Genomic DNA, 22,300 nt, shown 5'->3' with positions numbered 1-22,300 from the left:
AAATATATAGTTTAATTAATAATCGACTTTTGTAAATTATAATTACAAATTAATGTGCGCGCGGAAGAACGAAGATAAAATTGATCTCTCTTTTTATTATTTAAAGAAAAAAATTTTTGTTCTCCTTTGAATAAAGATAACGTAATTTATAACGTGCTCAAAAACGTGTTGTTAAGTACTTTGTATTGGCATAGAGAAAAAAAAAAAAGAAAAAGAAAAATATAAAGGTTATTTAAATTTAATGAAAACCGTGGAAACTGTGACTGCATTATGTGGGATATTTACCGAGGGTACACATACACGATGAGAACATAATGTATTCGAATATTCGGATGACGAAAAGCAGAGGACGGAGGGCGGAGGGCGGAGGGCGGAGGGCGAGAACATCCGGTGCGTTTGCAGACCAAATAGTCGTATGCTAAGAGGACAGCATGTTGGGACAAGGATATGCTAAGAATCAGAAATTGCATATACTATAGAATCTCGTATATTCAATTTGATTTCAGTTAATTTAATGCAAAATAAAAAAATCAATTCGATCTTATATCTATTTAGATTTCGTAAAATTTTTTAATACAAATTTTAGATCTATTTTTCCTTTTTTTTTTTCTTTTTTTTTTTTTTCTTTTTTTACGTATCATTGGATAATAATTTCATATATCAAATTAAGATTAATTATATATCATTAGATAATAATTTAAAAATTAAAAAAATATTAAAAAAAAAAAATTCGTGTATTTAATACGCAATAGGTTGTATCGGATTTTTTTTTTTTTTTTTAATCCTTAGTAAATATTTAATGTTATTATTATTATTATTATTGAGGGTTCATATAAACAAGTTTTTTTTCCTCTCTTTCAATTTTAATGCCAAGTTTTATTATATTTGTCGCGTTATAATATATACAATATATTTTTTCTTTCCTTTTTTTTCTTTTTTTTTTTGTCTTCCAGGACATTCGTGACATGTTACTACAATTGATTCGCATTAAAATATTTTTACTAAAGAATTTTATATTTATTTATTATTAATTGTCCCCTTTTATTTTTTAACGAGTTTCAATTTCTAATTCGATCCTTAATTCATTTAATTTAATCGAAATTGCTCGGGGGAGTTAACATTGTCGTCGTTTACAATGATTATGTACAAAAGAAATCGATAATTATTGTAAGAATCAATAGAATAACTGAAGAGGAGAGAAAAAACATATAACTTTTTATTTACTAATAACAACAAAAGAAAATGTCATGAGTGCAAAAAAAAATATAAAAAATGTATATGTGTGTGTGTGTGGGATAATAAAAAAGGTAATATGAAACTTTATGGACATACGGGGAATGTTTTTTTCGTGTAAAACGTTATTTCTTTTTATGGTTGTTCGTTTAAATAATTTATTGTGTCATCGTGTATCGTATATTCCCAAGTATATAATAATACACACACACACACACATGTATATATATATATATATATATATATATATATATATATATATATATATATATATAAGTGCATAATAATAAGTAAAAAGTATTTACATTCAATGAATTTTAATTTAATGTAATCTTTGAAATAGAAATAAAGAGAAAGAATAAAGAAATATATTTTGCAAATAATGGTTCACGAAATTAATTAATTGCTTAAACACATATGAAAGTTTTCATAAAAAAAAAAAAAAAAAAAAAAAAAAAAAAAAAAAAAAAAGACATGATAGATTGGATTAAAGTTGACAAATATTTATCTAAAGAAGTTTTTCGGTATTTATCTTTTCGGTTTTTTTAAAAATGTAGATAATACATTAAAAACAGAACAAAAAAATGTCGAGATCTACAAAAATATTTATTTTTTATCTCTTTAAATTAAAAAAATAATAATAACCAAAAATGCATTGCATTTTGTATGAAAGAAACATTGTCTATATATATATGTATATATACAAATAATTTCAAAATTAAAAAAAAAAATTTTGAATTTGTTTCGATTATTACTTTTCATAATTTTAAAAGAACAACAAATACTTCCTTTTTCAAATATTTTAGTCTAGAAAAATTTTACTAAATAATATTTGTTTAACAAAGATTGTAGTTCGTAAAGTTTTAGTTTTAAAGTACTTTTCGAAAAATATTTTAGTTTAAAAAGAAAGAAAAAATATTAGAATGCTTGTCCCAAGAAAATTTTATTTTGTAAAAAGTATTAATTTACAAAAATTTTCTTTTCTTTTCCTTCTTTTTTCTTTTTCTTTTTCTTTTTCTTTTTTTTTTCCCTCCTTTTTCCTTTACAATAGGCACAAATTTTATTATAATAATCTATACAATGATCTTATATTTATCTGGTGTGACAGCTTTGGAGATAGAAAAAAAGAAGAAAAACAACACAAGCAGCGAAAAAATATTAAAATATTTTTACTCCCGAGACAAATTCACTATGTCTGTGTATGATCCACAAAGTGTCATAATTTTTGTAAATTATTGGAGGATTCGAGATCGTAAAAGAAAAAAAAAAAAAAGAGGAAATGAAATAAAAAAGGTAAAAAAAAAGAAATTGCCAATGAAATGTCTGGAGGCTTCAGACGTGTATTTAAACTCACTTAAAATAATTATCCTTAATTACAATTCGTCCTTCATTTCGTGACTCCATGGTCAATGACTCCTCCTTTCCGGTACGGCATACGAATGTATACATATAACAAGTTTTTCACTATGATCTTCTACTTTTCTTTCTTTTTCTTTTTCTTTTTCTTTTCTTTTCTTTTCTTTTTCTCATCGCCACCATTGACGTCAATCTTATTGCTATAAAAACGTCACATGCACGAGCATCATACTATACATGTATTTAGTTCGTCTGGTTCGTACGAGTACACTTGTATTATAAACGACTCATACTAAAGAGCCAATCAAAGCTATAACGGCGACCTAGTTCATTGTTACTACTCTTAATTTTAAACTAGTTTAATGTCCCTAGAATGTTTGAATTTAAGGGATTAATAAATCGCGACATTATTTCCAACTGAATGGTTATTGTCATATTTTTTTTTTTTGTTACAGAACTATTATTATTATTATTATTATTATTATTATTATTATTATTATTATTATTATTATTATTATTATTATTATTTTGTATTTATTTAATAAAATTTTTTTAATTGTTTGAGACAGAAATTATTGTTACGCAGATTAATTATAAATTAAGAACAAATTTAATATCTGCTTTGTTAGAAGTAATAAAATATATATATATATTATATATAAGATTTTTTCATATGTAAAATATTTTAAAGAATTACAAAATAAGATATTATTCCGGATAAATCTAAAGTTTAATGGATTTTTAATTAATTAGATTTCTATTACTTTTAACAAACGAGATATTCAATTGATCTTTAAATTAATAATCATCTTGTATACATAATTATTTTATTATTATTATTTATTTATATCAATTGATATTAATAATCTGATGCTTATCATTATTCTTTTTGAAAAAAATTTTGAAATTATTTGCGATAAGACCATTCCTATATACATAATTATTTTATTATTATTATTTTTATTATTATTATTATTTTATATATTTTCAAAATTATTTGTTTTTCCTTTGTTATTATAAATAATACGATGATTATTATTATTGTCGTATTAATCTTAAAATTTGTCAATTTTTGAAATTATATTTATCAAGATGATTATATAATCTAACTTTATTATTGTTTATTATTGTTTATTATCAATACGTTATTAATATTCGATGGGATGTGGGAAGAATTTGTAAATTCTGGATATCATGGATATCCATGATGAATTTAAAAATAAAAATGAATTATTTGTTTTATCTGTTATAGGACCATCTCCAGAGTTCAGCAGACACACATTAATCAAACCACAAGTATATCATGGTAGAACGAAAAGGCAGTTATCGACGACCAATGAGAACGTAAGTATATATTTTTAATTAATAACGATAACGTGAATAATTACAAAAAAAAAAAAAAAAAAAAAAAGAAAAAAAAAAGAAAAAAAATTTACAATAAAAAATATTGCGAATTTCTTTTTAATTTTCCAAATAAAAATCAATTAATTTTATAATTCTCAGGATATATTATAAATCTGACAAAATCTCTCAAAGCAAATTGAATTGTTGTATATCGTTTAATAATAAATAATTATAATAATAACTATAATAGTTATATAATAATCAAATACATACGATTTCTTAAATATTTAATTAAAATAAATATATATTTGAATTAATATTGATTATTTGTTATTAATATTAATTCTATGATCGTATAAATCTTATAAGTAATAATTATTAATCAATATTAAAATAATTACGTTATTAACTTAATATTATCTTTAACAAATAAATTAGTGATACATTTTTTTTCTTTTTTTCTTTTTTTTTTTTTTTTTAAGAGATTGAAAAATTCCCATGTTAAATATTTCATTTCAATTTTTTTGATCTTTGAAATACCATCAAATAATTTACATTATTTCAATCCCATAACTCAAACTATTTCTCTCATTTAAACGAACAAAATGAATAAATAACAATAATACTTTATACATTTATGTAAAATTAAATTACATTATTAAATAATACAATGTTAATTTTTTATTTAATCAATAAAAACACTATTCAATCCTAAATCATTTACGATAAAACAAAATATAATTTAATTTGTTACATTATTAATTTATTAAATTATTAAATTATAATTTTCTGCAATATAATTATTTATTATTGTAATATAATTATAATAATTATATATAAATATAAATTATAAAAGTGAATTTTTATTTTAATTAAAAATATTACTTTATTTATAACATAATTAATTATAATTAAAAATCTATTTGAAATTAAATAATAACATTTATATAATAATAATAATAATAATAATAATAATAATAATAATAATAATAATAATAATAATATTAATTTTTTCTTTAAACGTTAATAAATCTTTAACAAGATTTCTCTTAAAAAATTATTATTCTGATATACGATTAAAGATTATCCATACTTATGTATGTTTATGTTTTTGCGTTTGTCTCTTTCTTTCGTCTTTTTGTCTTTATCTCATCCTTTTGGTAATTTCGAATGCGAAAAGCGATTCACGCTCGGGTGCAATAATTTCAATGCAAATGTCGTTACGTCGCAAGAATGCGAAATCCGACAATGCAGTCGTGCTATTTGCTATCTCTCGCTTAGCTAGTCTCTGAAATGTGTTAAGGAAAGAAAGAGAAATGTCAAATGACGAAAACCGTACGTTTCTATACTCTTCCAAATTTATTAAGTTCCTCGTAAAGAGTAATGTCGACATTTCTAACATTTTCCTTTTAAATAAAATAATACAAATATTTAATAGTAAACGAAACTATTGTATGAATCTGTAGTACGATAATAGTGATTGACCATTGAGTAATGTTAGGATTTTTAGTATTTTTTTTTTTTTTTTTTTTTATAGTACTTAAATAACTAATGTTATAATGAATTATAATAAAATAATAGATTGGCCAATAAATAATATCGAACTTTTTAGTATTTTATATTTAAATAAAATAACAAGAATGTTTATGAGTGAACAACACTATTATAAAAAAATTTTAAATAGGCCATAAAAAATTATAAAAATTGGACAATGAGTAATGCTGAAGTTTATGTTGTTTAATAAAATATTTAATAAACGTAATATTTAAATAAAACAAGAATGATATTTAAATAATATGATATTGATCTGATCAATAAGTAATAATATAATTTTCAATATTTTTTATATTTAAATAAAAACTAACGATGATATATAAATAAATGATACTGATATAATAACAGCAGTATGGTATTGGGGATTTATGCATCTATATGATATAATATTCGTTTAAATGCACATATGCACATTTCTAATAAATATACATCACGTACATTTTATTTATTGATCGAATCTAATGCGTAAATATTTATGTGTTAACGTTTGCAAGGTTGGAAAAAAAAACGAAAAAAAAAAAAGAAAAGTTAGATGTAATTGTAAAGTCCTTTTCTTTATTCATAAAATCAATGTAATTGATAAATCATAGCCTTTAAAAATTTTCAATGAAAGGTCAAACGATATTTCGTTATTATTAACAATTAATAATAATTAATATGATAGAAATAATGTTAATTTGTTTCTTTCTACGTTAATTACAATTACAAAGATGTTTCTAATTAATTTCGTATCTCCTTGCTTTGTACATCGTAAATTATACCACCACCCCATCCCCTTTTCACATAAACATTTTCTCGAGTAGAAATAACAAGGTTAATTAAACAACGATTAATTGTTTTTTAATTGCCATATTATATAAATGAAAATTCATAATAAAAATAATCTTTAGAATGGTGAGATTAATAATGGAATAGAAATCTAAATAAATATATTATTCGTGCGAATGAGATTGTTCTTTCGCTCTAACATGAAAGTTTAATAAGTCGTACATTAATATCTAAGGTAAAGTTTTGCCAAAAGATCATTGGTTTACTTTTCTCTTATCAAGTCTGTGTTTTTATAATAATAACTTTGATATAATAATATTTATATATCATTTTGCGAGATCGTAGTCTCACGAATTTTCATTTTTTTTCATAACAAAAAAAAAATATATATATATATATTTATAATATATATTAATATATAATATACATTATAATATGTATTATATTTATTATTATATAAAATATATAATATTTATTAATATATATTTTATACACATGTAAATATATTTTTATCACAGAAATATGATGCGATGCGTTTATAAATATATCCAAACAATTTGTTTAAATTTTATATTTCTTTTTTTTCTTATTTCTAATTATAGATTTTTTCTTCTTTTTTTAAATTATAATAATTCCTTTACTTTGTTTTATCCTTTTATTAAATTATCTTTATAATGACAAATTTCTTTATCATTTAATTTCTTATTAAATGTTCTTCATTATAATAATTTCTTTTCTCTCTTTTATTTATTTATTTATTTATTATTATTATTATTTTTTTTTTTTAATTTCTTATTAATTATAACAAATCTCTTTATTTCGTGATCACTTATTAAATTTTCTCAACGAAAAAAAAATTCTTTTTTTTTTGTTTTCTTTTTTTTTTTTTTATTTCTTAATAAATATAATCAATTGCAAGAACAATTTTCCTTTATTATCTTTCAATTTCTCTTAACATATTTCTGATACATATATACTGTGACATACAAGATTTCATTATTTTTTAAATTTCTGAATAAATGTTGATTTCATTATTTTTTTTAATGTCTTAATAAATTCGTTCGTTAGCAAAAAAAGAAAAAAAAAAAGAATTGCTTTTATTATCTTTCAATTTATCATAATATTTTTCTCATTTAATATTGCATCGTAAAAATTTCTTGATTTTTTTATTTCTTCTTCAAAAAAAAAAAATAAAATACTACTTCAGTCAAACGAGTTACACACACACACACACACACATGATTCATCCTGTGTACATAATGGTATATATAGATCGGACAAAAAGAAAAAGAAAGAAAGAAAGAAAGAAAAAGAGAGAGTGAGAGAGAGTGAGAGAGAGAGGAAGAGAGAAGAGAAGAAAAAAAAGAAAAGAAAAAAAGAAAAAGAGAGAACAATAAAGGTTCAATGTTCTTTCTGGTATCCATGATTTACCCTGTTAAGTTGGTAGAACGTTACTTATGTACATCTATATAGTGACCGTTCCTTCCAATATACGAGAGAGCAAAAGCAAGTTGAGAGGTAAGAGGCAAAACTTGAAGGAGGGTTCCTTTATTCGACATTTTTCTATATAGACATACAAACACACACACACATATATATATATATATATATGTGTTGGTATATATACGCATGAACGAATAAAATCGACGTTGGCAAAAGGAAATGAAGTCGCTTTAAATCGCTTGTATGCCCGTAGGCGATATAATGCATTTTGAAAGTTGCGCTTCTATACTGTTAGTATACCTATGAACGCATATATGTAATTGAGTATATAAATAACACGATATAGTATTGTTACTAACACATTCATTCAAAAAGGCTACATCAAAGTGTATATCAAATCGCATTGAAATATACGAACTTTTATACGATAAATATCAAAAGAATATTTTGTATTTTCATTGAATAAAAATATTTATTCCGAGTCAATAGAGAATGATATGATCATTGTTTAAAAAATTTCTTATGTAAGTAATTGATTTGATTAATCGACATAGAAAAAAAAAATAATTTTACGATGAATCCAAAGAAACACATAAACATATACACATAAGTGCGCTAGTAATTATTTTTAATTATTGCTAAAGTCATTATTATTATTATTATTATTATTACTATTACATTTATATTATCATTATTATTATGTTATTTTTATGAATATATTATTATTATTATTATTATTATTATTATTATTATTTTGATCATCATAATTATCATCGTTATTATTCATATAATCGTAATTTGTTAAAAGCCTAAGAGCCCATTTTCATTCTTCAACGACCACCCCCTATTTTTTTTTTGCAAATTTGTCTTTCTTCCTTTTTTCTTTTTTTATCGTCTCTTATTTCAAACAATGCTCGCCAGATTAAAGATAAGTCGAATAATCATGTAATATCAGAAATTATGTGCTATAAAAATTTATAGAAATATTTTACTTTAGAAAAAAAAAAAAAAAAGAAAAAAAAACAATTTATAGAAAAGTATTACCTTTAAAGATTCTATATGTTCTTTTTTCGTAACTCTTTTGTCCTTCGTTTAAATAACTTAAATAGAGTATATGTGAAAGTAACATCCTGTTAGACTTTATAACTGGTTATCACCTGATTCAGAAGAACATCTGTTCTACAATCCAACAGATATTTTACGCAAGGTTAAAATGAATAGTTCCGAACGACTCTTGTTCTTTGTTCATATCAGCTGACTCTAAACTGCTCACGGAAATGACACTTCCTTTGACTTCATATCTTTCATATGTAGATATATATTCTCTTATATGTATATATATATATATATGTATATATATTAGATATATACAAGTCAGAGAAACGTGATATTTCGACGTATTTTCTTAAAAAGATAAGAAAATTTTATTGTTTTGTTTATTTTTTTCTTTTTTCTTTCTTTTTTTTTTTTTTTTTTTTTTTTCTTCAAAATATATACTCATATAGATTCGAACTAAATGAATCAATATTAATTAAATAATCAATATTAAATAAAATCAATTTTTCATATACTGATTATATTTGAAAGTAACATAATTGTCAAATAAAATTATTTTCTTATATAGATATATGTATATATTTTATATATAAATTTTAATATAATTAAATAAACTTTGAATACTTTATATATGTATAAATATTAAACTATGTGTGTGTGTGTATATATATATATATTTTTTTTTTTTTGATATATGTTATTTTTCTTATAAATACTTGATATATTTTATTTCTTTGTTCTTATCGAAATACTTATATAAACTCATATATATAAGATGAATCAATGATTATTATCAAATAAATATATTATTTTATATATGCTTGATATATAGAAATTTAAGAAACAAATTGTAGATTTATCAATGAGTTCTCTTGAAAATATAAAATTAATTTTCCAGTTCTTTTTTTTTTTTCTAAATATTCATATGGACGCATACAAGATGAATCCATAATTATTAACAAATGAAATTAATTTTTAACATATTGATTAAAATCTTTAAAGTAATATAATTGTCAAATAAATCAAATTCTTTTATATATACTTGATATATGCAAGTTGGAGAAATGAAATTCTTTTCAAAGGATTTTTTTTTTAAAAAGATAAAATAAATTTCTTATTTCTTTTTCTTTTTCTTTTTTTTCCTTTTTTTTTTTTCAAAGTACATGCTCATATAAACTAATGCAAAGTGACGTGATAATTATTTTCAAATTAAATAAATTTTATCATACATTCGTTTACGTATGATTTAAAATAATTCTTGAAATAAATGAATTCATAGTTTGGATTAATTTAATTGAATGCAAAAACGTCGGCACGGTCTCGACCCTCCGTTGTTTGTTGTGTTGAAGAACAGTAAAAGATAATTATAAAAGACAAGTGAGAATACAAAGAGACCATAGTATACCGTAACCTTGACACTATCGTGAGAATTGTGATTATAGTACTCGTATGCGTACGTTCTCGTACGATTCGTTTCGTCGCACATGCGTTCTGTTTCTTCATCAGAGCCTTCTTTATTACGAATATTACAATGATCTTGTTAAACTGACTTTGCAGACTTTACGATCGATAAAACTTAGATCTTTTTTCTAACAAACTAATATCTTTCTTTTTTTCTTTTTTTTTTTTTTTTTTTTACAACAATAAATGTATATGCTTTTGTATGTGTGCTTGTGTTGTGTTGCTTGAAAGATTATACAAAGTGCAATGTATAATGTTCAATTGAAACGATTTTATCTAATTGGAATAGAAAAAAAAGAAGGTTTATATAAAAAACAAAAAAATAATAATAAATTATTATTATTATTATTATTATTATTATATCGTTTATTGTATTTGTTTGATTGAATGAAATTACGTATTAATACGTATTTGATACAACTCGGATCAAACTTTGTTACTATTAATTCCGTGGAATAATAATTTCATCCATCTAAAATATCGATTCGTCGTCAAATACTACGACCAGTATTTATAGTCCTTTGCGATTTAATTAGAAATTTAATTGATTTCAAGCGATATCCATCGGCCTCGTTTCTGTCGTTACTTTATTGGACGAAATGTGTATAAAATGAAAAATGTATTAGACGTATCGGAAAGTGTGTAAAAAGAGGAAAAAGGAAAAGAAGAGAAGAAATTCGTTTCTAAAACAAAAAAAAAAAAAAAAAAAAAGAATTTATTTACAAATACGTAAATTTTATATAACACAAATCGTTGACAATAATTTTCGATATCTCTAATAATGACAATAATTTGAATAGAAACGTCTTAATGAGAAAAGTTCTGTTAAATATATCGATGAAAATTTTTCTTCTAAAATATTTGAAAAATAACTTAGAAAAAATGAAGTCTCTTTTTTTTTATTGAAAAAAAAAAAAAAAAAAAAAAAAAAAAAAAAATCGCGTATAATAAGAGAGACGGTCAAAACTTTTCAAGAGACTTAATATATTCTAATATATTCTAATGATATACTCTGTTAGTTTTATTCAATTAAATTTCCTTTATTCAACACGAATTTTTAAAAACGTAATTATATTCAAAATTAATTTTAAACTGCCTCTCTCTCTCTCTCTCTCTCTCTCTCTCTCTCTCTCTCTCTCTCTCTCTCTCTCTCTCTCTCTCTAAGTTGAAAAATATAGCAACTTTTTTCGTTTGCCTGATATATTAATTTTAATATTTTCCATCAGGTTTGATCGCGAAGATCGACAACTTTTTTTATTTAAAAAGAAAGAAAAAAGGAGAAAACTCAAAAGAAATAATTTCATTATAGTTAAAAGTAATTTCATTACAATGGCAGATCAAACACTTTCGAAAATTTTATTTATTTATTTATGTATTTATTTTTTTTTTTTTACATCAAATATGTAAATATCGTATAATGATATACGTATAAAAAAAAAAAAAAAAAAAAAACATTGAATTATATTTCGTGTAATTAATATAAATTCGTTTGGATTTTGATGAACGATGCATCATGATGACATAAATTTTGCAGTTACGCACGTAAGCAAACACCTACTATCATTATTGTCACCGTTGTTATTCTGTTGTGGTCGTTTCGTTGTCGATTACAGGATGTACAATTGTGAGGTTCACATGAAAGAGCTACTTTTTTCTACTGTAAAAACTGATTTCATAAAGAGTAATATCATCGTTGAAATGCCATTGCAGAAAACGAAGGAAACACATGTATATGTATATTTAACGTATGTCGTCGTGTGCTCTCTCTCTATCTCTCTCTGTCTCTCTCTCTCTCTCTCTGTCTCTCTCTGTCTCTCTCTCTCTCTCTCTCTCTCTCTCTCTCTCTCTTTTTCTTTCTCTCTTTTTCTTTCTCTCTTTTTCTTTCTCTCTTTATTTTACCGCAGTTGAGATGAAACTTTATGGATAGTACACTTTTTATCGTTGATGAAAACTTCGCGAGAAAAGGAAAGAGTTATATAAAACTAGCAAACAACTTGTTCTGCTTTGCATTACTTCCATTTTTAATGCTTTAGCGTTGATATTTTTTTCCAATTGTAACAAGAGATAGAAAAACACATACGCGCACGTACACATACACACAACCACATATATATATATATATTATATTAATATTATTATATATTAATATATTAATACATAAAAAACATTATAAATATATTATGTTATGTTGTACTTATATTATATATATGTATAGTTATATTTTTTTCATAACGTAATGTTACTCGTAAAAGTAAAAAATGAATAATCAAATTAAGTATTTATTCGTTATGTTTCATTGTTCAGTAATGATTCTTAAGGCGCATTTACTTTGAAAAAGAAAAAACAAAAAAACAAAATAAAATAATATCTCTTTAGTTTTGATCTTTGTATTAAACTTATAGCGATAAAAATTGTTGTATCATATCGATCGTTTCTCAAAATATCGTTTATACGTGATTTCTAAATTATTTAAATTTACAAAAATATTTGATTCTTACGAAAAGGATGAATGATTTGATCTGTACGTTTCTATTTGATTCGATTCGGCTCTGTTCGATCTTATTCGACTGTATACGTTCATATTCGGTTGTATTCGGTTGTATTCGGTTGTATTCGGTTCTATTCGCTGCTATTCGATTCTATTTGGCGCTGTTCGGTCAAATTCAATCATATTCGTTCCTATTTGACCGTATTTAATCCTATGCAATTATATTTGATTCTATTCGAATTTATTCCATTTTATTCGATCCTATTCGATCGTATTCGATTCTATTCGATCCGATTCAATCCTGTTCAGTCTTGTTCGATTCTTATTTGATTGTATGCGGTCTTGTTCGGTCCTGTTCGGTCTTATTCGGTCTTATTCGTTCCTGTTCGGTCTTGTTCGGTCTTATTCGGTCTTATTCGGTCTTATTCGGTCCTATCCAATTCTATTCGGTCCTATTGGATCCTATTCGATTCTATTTGATTTTATACAGATCTATTCGGTTCTATTCTGTCCTATTCTGTTCTTTTAAATTTTATTTCTTCCTATTCGACGATCCTAATCGATCCTATTAGATTTTATTTGATCCTTTTCAATCTTATCCGGTTTTGTTAAACCTTTTTCGGTTCTATTCTGTTCCATTAAATTATATTCGATTGTATTCGGTTTTATTTGATCCTATTCGGTCCTGTACGTTCTTATTATACCGTATTCGGTCCTATTCAGTCAGTCCTATTCTATACGATCCTGTTTGATCCCGTTATGTCGTTTCCTGTCCTCTCTAGAAATATACTATTAACGATCGATAAAATAGAATTCTACTAACGCCGACTTGGTTGGTCAGTCACAAAAGCAGGAGTCTATTGTTTCCAATCTCCTTGACTGTAAGATTTCCGGCGCATTACCATTAATGTGTTTCTACAAGTTTATTTACGTTTCTAGCGATCATCTTGTATAAAGAAAAATTATATTTTTATCAGATTTAAAATTGTTTATTTTGTAGTGTAATATAACTTAATATAATATTGTCTGTACTAATTAAGTTTGTTTTGCCATTCTCTACATTATTATTAAAAAAAAAATTACTATGGTTACATTTTAAAAAGTTCGATTACTTTGCTTTTTTATCGGAAAAAAGTGTGGCCAATTATTGTTATTCTAATTTATTGCCGGTTAGAAACTAATGAGTTTACTAGAAATTTCTGTTCATGATTTTATTATTTTTTTTTTTTTCTTATAAATTATTATTATTATTTTATTTATTAATTATAGTCGTAAAATTCGATTATTTATTATTATGTTTAATTTAATAAATAAAACAAGTTAAAATTTATATATATATATATATATATATATATATATATATATATATATATATATGCACACACACACAGTTCAAATCAAAAGGCAAACAAAATTTTCAATTCAAAAAAAAAAGAAAGAAAAAAAAAGTAGTTATGTAAATACATAAAAAATATTAAATAAAAACTACAGAATATTAATACATTGGTCTGATCAAAATTAATTCAACGATCGACATGTCGATAAAAATAAAACAAAACACATCAAGTCCAATAATTATTTTGTCTCCCGCACATAGATTTTATTTTGGGGAAAAAAAAAAAACAAAAAAAAAACAAAAAAGAAACAAGAAAAAAAGGAAAGAAAAATTTTTCATTGTTCGGGAAATGCTTTCTTATAAGAAAGAATCTATGGATTCGTAGAACGTGGTTGACCTCTCGATAGATTTTATCCCCCCCTCCTCCTCCCAACCCCCCCCCCCCCCGGTATTGACTACCTACCATTCCCCACCTCAATCCTTTCCCCCTTCCACCTTACTCCATCCCCAACCTGTCCCTTTCCATGAGATACGATGTGCAGGTCACGAAAGAGGAACGCCGGGAATATCGAAAACGATTCTTGCATTGGTACAGAGCCAAGAATAGATTATCGTGTGAGAGTGGACATTGAAAGAGTCTGTACCGCGAAGAAAGGCCAATTCTATCCTTCATTTCATTCGCATTTTCGATTTTTCTTTTATATTCATTCACTCTTTGTTTTCCGATTTTTCGAATGGATTCAAAACAATTCAAGTTATACTGAGACGAAGGAAGAACAAATGGATTCTCTTTTTTTCAAATCTTTTTTTCTTTTCTCGATAGAAGATTAATTAGTTGTATATATATGAAGATTAATGTTATCTGTATATAGTATAATTATAGTATAGTAATTGTATAAGAAATAAATTAGAATAATATAATAAGTATTTTTATTATAATTGTAATATACTTTAATAAAGGATTTAAGAGTATTTATGTAACTTAATTCAGTTATTGTAATTATACTATTATACTGTGCTATACTATACTATACTATTGTGTAGTATATTATACTATACTATACTATACTATACTATACTATACTATACTATATTATATTATAATGTTTTTTAGTATATTATATCGTACTGTACTATAATAATACAATACTATAATATACTAATATAACTTATTGTTAATATAAAGTATAATTATACAAGACATATACTGAACATTTTTTTGTTTAAAAATAATTATGATTAAAATTTATTCCAAAATATACTTTTAATATAATAATTACAATTGATATCCAAAGTTTAATTAGAGATTAAATAAGTTATGATATGCGACCAATAAAACATATTTTATATACAAATATACAATAATAAACGTTAAAAGTATTATTCGAAAATCGAAATTTTTTTTTATTTTTTTATTTGTTTTTTTTTGTTTCTACATCAAAATTAATCCTGTACTCTATTATAAAATGTTCGATGGATTGTTTACAATTAATTTTCTTTTCTTGTTTTTTTTTCTTTATTTCTTATTTTTTTTTTTTTTATCTTTCAGGACATCGATCACGCAGATGTGTTAACGGTCGGCTTCGAAGTGGACGGTGTCAAACGTGTATTAGATTTACGATTGAATACCGATCTGATACCAGTTGGTTATCAACAACGTTATCAGCATAAGGGGACATACAAAGTTCATACACCGTCGAAGGTGGTAAGTTCATATTTGTATTTAACATTTAAGAAGTTTAAAAAAAACAAATTACATTTGATCAATAACAGTTGAAAATTTCTAACGATTACAATTATATCTTTTTTTTATCGATCGACATTTATTATATTTTATTTTTGTCGAAAGATAAGAGAAATGTTAGACGCCTTTTTGTAAATGGCGTCAATTCGGCCATCTTGTGATATAAACCGATACTCGATATTTTTTAAGGTTAAGTTTAGTTATTTTCTTTTGTTTTTATTTTTCATTTCTTATTCTTTCATTTCCAATCAAGTGTCTTGCTAAATAGAAAACTATTAATTTCTTAATATAACTCGAATAAATATTTTTTCGTATATTGTGAAACTATTATCGACAATAATAATTCCTAAATCCAATATTTATTATTTTCGATAATTATTTATATCCTATGATAATTTATTGCGTCAATCGATTGTATGATTCTAATTAACTATTAACAAAGTTTATTCTTGTATTTTATTGTTTGTATTGTTTACTGTTTAAATCAGATATGAATTAATTTTATGAGGAATATATTAATGTACATATGTACACACATACATGCATATATATTTATATGCTTGCATAATGCTTATCGATTATTTCTTTTAGTAGCACAGATATATTTATGGCGCCAGTTAGAATCGATCGAGAGTGAGCTCACTTACACATCACTATGTTATCAATGTGTTCATTATGTTAGAAAAGAAGACAACGATTGGTCGATAATATAGTCTCTATATCTCTATATAATCACTATGATATTGTTACTATATACGGAGTGTCTCGACGAAGAAAAGTTTGCACCAAAATTATCTATCATGAAATCTAAGTGATTTTTTTTTTCTTTTTTTTTTTTTTAATTTCGATTCAAAAAATTCCCGATAAAATGTATTTCTATTTCAGATTGAAAAACAACGTTTATTTCGTTAAATATTGAAAATATTGAATACTGGCGATCGCCGTGCCGTTAATAAAATTTTTCCTGAATGATATATCGAACATTCTGCAATACGTTCCATGTAGTCGAGTGAATGTGCGAGATATTATATTGAATAATAAAATTATTGATCCACTTTTTTCTTTTTTTTTTTTTTTTTTTTTTTATCAGATAATATGACCAAAGAGTTATAAATACTTCGATTGTATAAAATCATCATTAAAAGTTTGTTAAAATGTTTCAAAGATTGAGTAATTCGTTTGATCTCGCAGAAAAAAAGAAAGGGGAAAAAAAACCCCACAAAAAGGGAAAAAAGTCATTTCGAAATGAAAGTCGAACGAGTAATATAAATCCTATTGAATCCGATCATTACAAAAAAAAAAAAAAAAAAAAAAGTATTCGTTCAAATTCGATCATACTTTTTATTTCTCTTTTCTATCTCCACCTCCTCCCTCTTTGCCTTCCATGCTATTAAATGTCAAATCGAACAGTCAATGGTCAAAAATTTGCAATTTTTAAATTTAATAGGTTATCGAATTTACTATGCAATATTAGCGTAATTTGATAACAGAATACGAATGTGCATTAATGTAAGAGATGCCAAAGGATATATATGTGTGTGTGTGTTTTAACTATACAAAACAAGCTAATTAATTCAATTGCGTACAGCATGAAATCAATGGACGACGGACCATGGTATACTCTCATTCACGTTTTTAACGACATTGCATACTCCATATTTGTTAAAAGTGTAAAATTGTATTTCTTTTTGAAAATACATGACACAGATAGATAGATAGATAGATAAATTTTATTCAAAAATACATGACGCGCACGGATAGATAGATAGATAGATAGATTGATAGAGATAGAGATAGAAAGAGAGAGAGAAAGAGAGAGAGAGAGAGAGAGAGAGAGTGAGTGAGTGTGTGTATGTGTGAGTGAGAATAAAATAAAAAAAAAAAAAAGCTAAAAAAGATAGATTAAATTTCAAAAGAAAATAAAATACTAGTAACCAGAGTATTTACATTGATGAAATTCATGTTAAATCTGAAATAGAGATAGTTAACGCGTATCGAGTATGTTTGCGTTAAATGTTTCTAAATAGAAAAAAAAAGATGATATCGTATAATTAGAAAAGAAACAATATTGATACAATAATGATACAATCGAAATCGAATATTCTAATGATAAAGTATTGTAATATTTTAATTAGGTTGGATAATTTCAAAGAAATTTTAAAGAAATTGTTGATTCGATAATTCTTGTAAGGAACTTACGAATAATCTAAACTTATAATCGGCAATTCATAATTAATTCATATAGTTTAATTAATAATAAACCAAAAATTATTGTGTTTTGACGCATACGTAATAAGACGTTGTTTTAATTAATCTCAAAATAATTTCATATTGTGCATTTTGAACAGCTGTCATTTATACAAAATGAATCATTTTGATACGAAAAAAAAAAAAAAAAAAAAATATTGGATATTCTTTGAAGCCTCAGAAATAATAATCTAATAGATTTGAAAATGCATTTTTAATTCTGACATTACAAAAAAAAAAAAAATAACAAAGAAAAAAAATGCACGAATCATGCAATGCGCAAAAATTGAATCCATTATTTTCTTTTTTTTTTTTGTCCCGTTAAAAACCGAATGTCCTTTATAATTTTCAATATTTAAAAAAAAAAAATCTATTGATATAATCATCTTTCAGACAAGTCTTTTTCAGAAGAAAAAAAATATGGTCGTTACAAAAAAGTATATTTATTTTGAGAAGGGAAAAAAAGTACTCGATTATTCCATCAATCTTCATTATTTTCTATTTTTTTTTTCCATTCGTTTCATTGAAATTACCATATATGCAGTCTCTAAAAATCTATAAAGAGCTATAAAAGTACAAAATTACAACTAAAAAAAAAAGAAAATAATAAATAAAAAAAAGAAAATAATATAATAAAAAAAAATAATAAATTCATGATCAATGAACTGAATACATGAGGAACATACAATTTTAATTTTTTTGTCTTTTAAACGTGAACAAATCATACATCGATGATACTTTTCACATACTATAACGATTTAAAGAATTCATCTGTTCAGGATTAAATTCGAGTATGCCTTTAATTCTTAATAATAAATCAATTCGAAAGAATGGTATGTTAAAAAAGATTCTAATAAATAATTCTTACAAAGATTAAAGAATTCTTTCAGAATTTTAGATAACACATTTAACATTTTTATCAGCATTTTTTACATTTCAATAATATTCTGGCATTTATAGTAGCCATATTCAATATATTTCGATAGAAAATTTTTATAGGCCAGTGCTTAATTTTTTTATTAATAGTAAATGACTGATCTAACTGATCAAAAAAGTCATTATAGTACTTTATAATAATTGGTTTTTCATTCTCATTGATCGTATTTGATTTCGAGTACGAAAATGAGATATAAGATTAGAAGATAATTTTTTATCACACTTATATATAAGATCATATTATTTAGAGTATGAATGGATTAAAAATGTTCAATAATCCAATAATTCAACAATTTAAAATTAATGCAAAAAGAACATTACTGTGCATACGGGGTTTATATATGGCACATTTCAGATTTTACAAACTTTAATTGTATTCGATTACAATTCAATGACTGACACAATACGGATAATACTCGACATATAAAAATACATATCTCAATTATTGATAAATGACAGTATAAGTCCTATTTACAAATATTTTTTTGTAAATAGAAAATTTTTTTGTAAATAAAAAATATATTTATTTGTAATAAATTGAGCTCAAAGTCGGTCTGAGATTTCCTATATCCCATAGGTATAACTAAAGATAAAAATTAATGAAAAATCATGTTTGTTTTGTCGTTATAATTTAATTCATGTTAATTTCTAGGAACTCTGTCACTACCAAGGTAGCGTACGTGACGTTCCTGGATCATGGGTAGCCTTGTCAACTTGTAAAGGTTTACATGGTGTCATCTTCGACGGTGAAAATCTTCATCACGTTCATCCGGAAAAGGATACCTTGGACTCTAATCATTATCTCTATAAACAGAATGACCTCGTCGCCAATAAAAGTTGTGGTAAATTCTGCATTTATCTTGTTCTAATTTTTCCTTGAAACTGAATCACTGAATATTAATTTGAGATTTAATTCTTATCCACTCTTCAATCAACGACAGTACTAACGATGTTTTTTTTTTTTTTTTTTTATTTTGTATCGTTTTGTTACGTTACGTTACAGTTTTTTGTTTTTGTTTTTGTTTTGTGTTCAGATAAAATTAACGAATATTTTTAACTTTTAATAAAAAATTTTCTTTCGAAGGATATTGAACAAAATTTTTGTTCCTTCGTTTTGTACATCCATAAACATTTCTATTAATAAAGAATTATATTATATATAATTTTTTAACATCTTACTTTTGGCATATTAAAATTCAGAATATTTTTGTACGATCATACGTTAATTATGTTACAATATTTATGTAATAATATGAATTAATTATTATTAACAATTAATTCACTTTCGTAAAAGATTATCTCAAAATATTTATTATAATGTTAATTCGTTTTTCAAATCTGTCATATATTATTTTCTGTACATTCTTTTTAATTAATGCTTGATAAATTAATAAGATTTATAAATTAATAATGTATTAATAAAATTGTTAAAAATATTATATTTGAATGTAAGTATTGATTGATCGATGTAAAAATGATTCAACAATTAATATGTTAAAAATTATATAGAATAATAATCGACCTACTAACTGTAACGATAACGCGTTGTCTCTTAAAGTCAGACTTGCATTTCCGTTAGAAAGTATTCGCTCGTCGCCTGAACCTAATTAAACGACATAACTTTGACGAGAGAAAGAGAAGAAATACACAGGTAAATGGACAGAGCATAGGAGGATATAATTAAAAGAATGAAAAGTAAACGAATATAAATAAATTTAGAGAAAAATAAAACTAGAGAAAAGAGAGAAAAATGTGATGAAAAATGGAGAGTAAATTTTTAACTGACAGATAAATAAACAGATCAATAAAAATAAAAAAAATAAAAATTACTATAATTAACAACAATTTGTATTGTATTGTAAATAGATTTTATTGTAAATAGTAATCAAAAAGAAAGAAGTAAGTTAACAAAACGAAAAAAAAAAAAGAACAGGTAAAAAGATTGTGGAGAGAGAAGGGGGAGAGAGGGGGAGAGAAATTTGAGAACAGAAGATCAGAAAAAAAAAAAAGATAGAAAAAGTAGAAAATGAGAGATAGACAAATAAATTAATGAAAAACTATAATTGATAATAATTTATAATTTTGTAAGTAGAGACAAGCCTTCATCATAGGATATATCTTAAGATATTATTTAAATAAAGAACAAAGTATCTATACAAATGGATAATAACGGATAAACGGATAAATCAAAATAAAAAAAAGATAATTAATAATAATTGATATTTATTTTGAAATAAAGACAAATTAAGAAATAAAGGAGAAAAGAATTTATACGAAAATTATGGCTACGACATTATACAAAGCATACTAAACTCTATAATAAACTCTGTGAACTTTGTTTTATGTCGTTTAATATTTCAATGAAATGATTGATGGGTCCGATATTAAATGGGCCCCAAAGTTACGTAGAAAATTATCAAACATCAATGAACTGAAATTGAGTGAGGATAAATTTAATTTGTAGATTTTTTTCGGTTTCTTTTTTTTTTTTTTTTTTTTTTTTTTTTTTTCTTTTTTTTCTGGTGGGGGATGAGCGAGGGGAGAATGTGTCAATTTTCGTCGCCATTGTTCGCGATATTTTCTTATTAATAACTTTTTTTTCTTCTCTTTTTTTTTTTTCTTTTTTTTTTTTTTTTATTTCTTTTAAAACATTCGGCCGAACTAAAAAGTAATCCGAAAGAAGCAATTTAAGTTGCAATAAGTTATTCGAAAGAAGTTCTCAGCAAAATAATTATAAATTTAAAATGGAACCACGACTCTGATAGTTTTAACATGTTGTACGATATAAAAATTGTTTTATGAAATTAAACATTTTTTTTTTCTTTTTTTTTTCGTGAAATAAAAAACACGATCATCGGATTCGTGTATTACATTTCATTAATTTTTTGTCATTCCCAATGTTGATAGTTTTCTGAATAACTTGGCTTGAATTGAAGAAAGGAAAAGAAACAAACTAACGGAAAGAGATAATCAAACATAGAGACAGACAGACTAACGGATTAATGAAATAAAAAATGCAGACAAACAAAGAGAAATAGAGAGAACAAAACAAAAATACAGAAAGACAGATAAACGGATTAAAATGAAAGAAAAATAGAGATAAAGGAAAGGCAAATAGAAAAATAGAGATAAAGATGGACAAATAGAAAAATAGTAGACTGATAGATGTAGAAAAATATGATCAATAATAGTACGTATTTTTTTTTATTTCTTTTTTTTTTTTTTTTTGGCATAATAAACAAAAAGGGACAATGATAAAATACATAGATATTAAGAAGAAGAAGAAGAAGAAGAAGAAGAAGAAAAAGAAGAAGAAACAGAAGGAAAAAAAGTA

The 22,300-nt window shown here is 24.1% G+C and overlaps 1 protein-coding gene across 1 annotated transcript in view; it reads left to right on the top strand.

The window, feature by feature from the left end:
* Meltrin (disintegrin and metalloproteinase domain-containing protein meltrin) overlaps nt 1-22,300 on the top strand; it is a 77,582-nt gene that overhangs the window by 41,669 nt on the left and 13,613 nt on the right. The window contains exons 2-4 of the mRNA XM_035867155.2: nt 3,842-3,933; nt 15,589-15,744; nt 19,619-19,808. Coding sequence (XP_035723048.2) covers nt 3,842-3,933; nt 15,589-15,744; nt 19,619-19,808 — 438 coding nt within the window. The remainder of the gene's footprint in view (nt 1-3,841; nt 3,934-15,588; nt 15,745-19,618; nt 19,809-22,300) is intronic.

This window comes from Vespa mandarinia, chromosome 16, assembly GCF_050613455.1.
Source record: "Vespa mandarinia isolate Hongniang chromosome 16, ASM5061345v1, whole genome shotgun sequence".
In the NCBI taxonomy this organism is placed as follows: Eukaryota; Metazoa; Arthropoda; class Insecta; order Hymenoptera; family Vespidae; genus Vespa; species Vespa mandarinia.
This window is presented reverse-complemented; position numbering and strand designations above follow the sequence as displayed.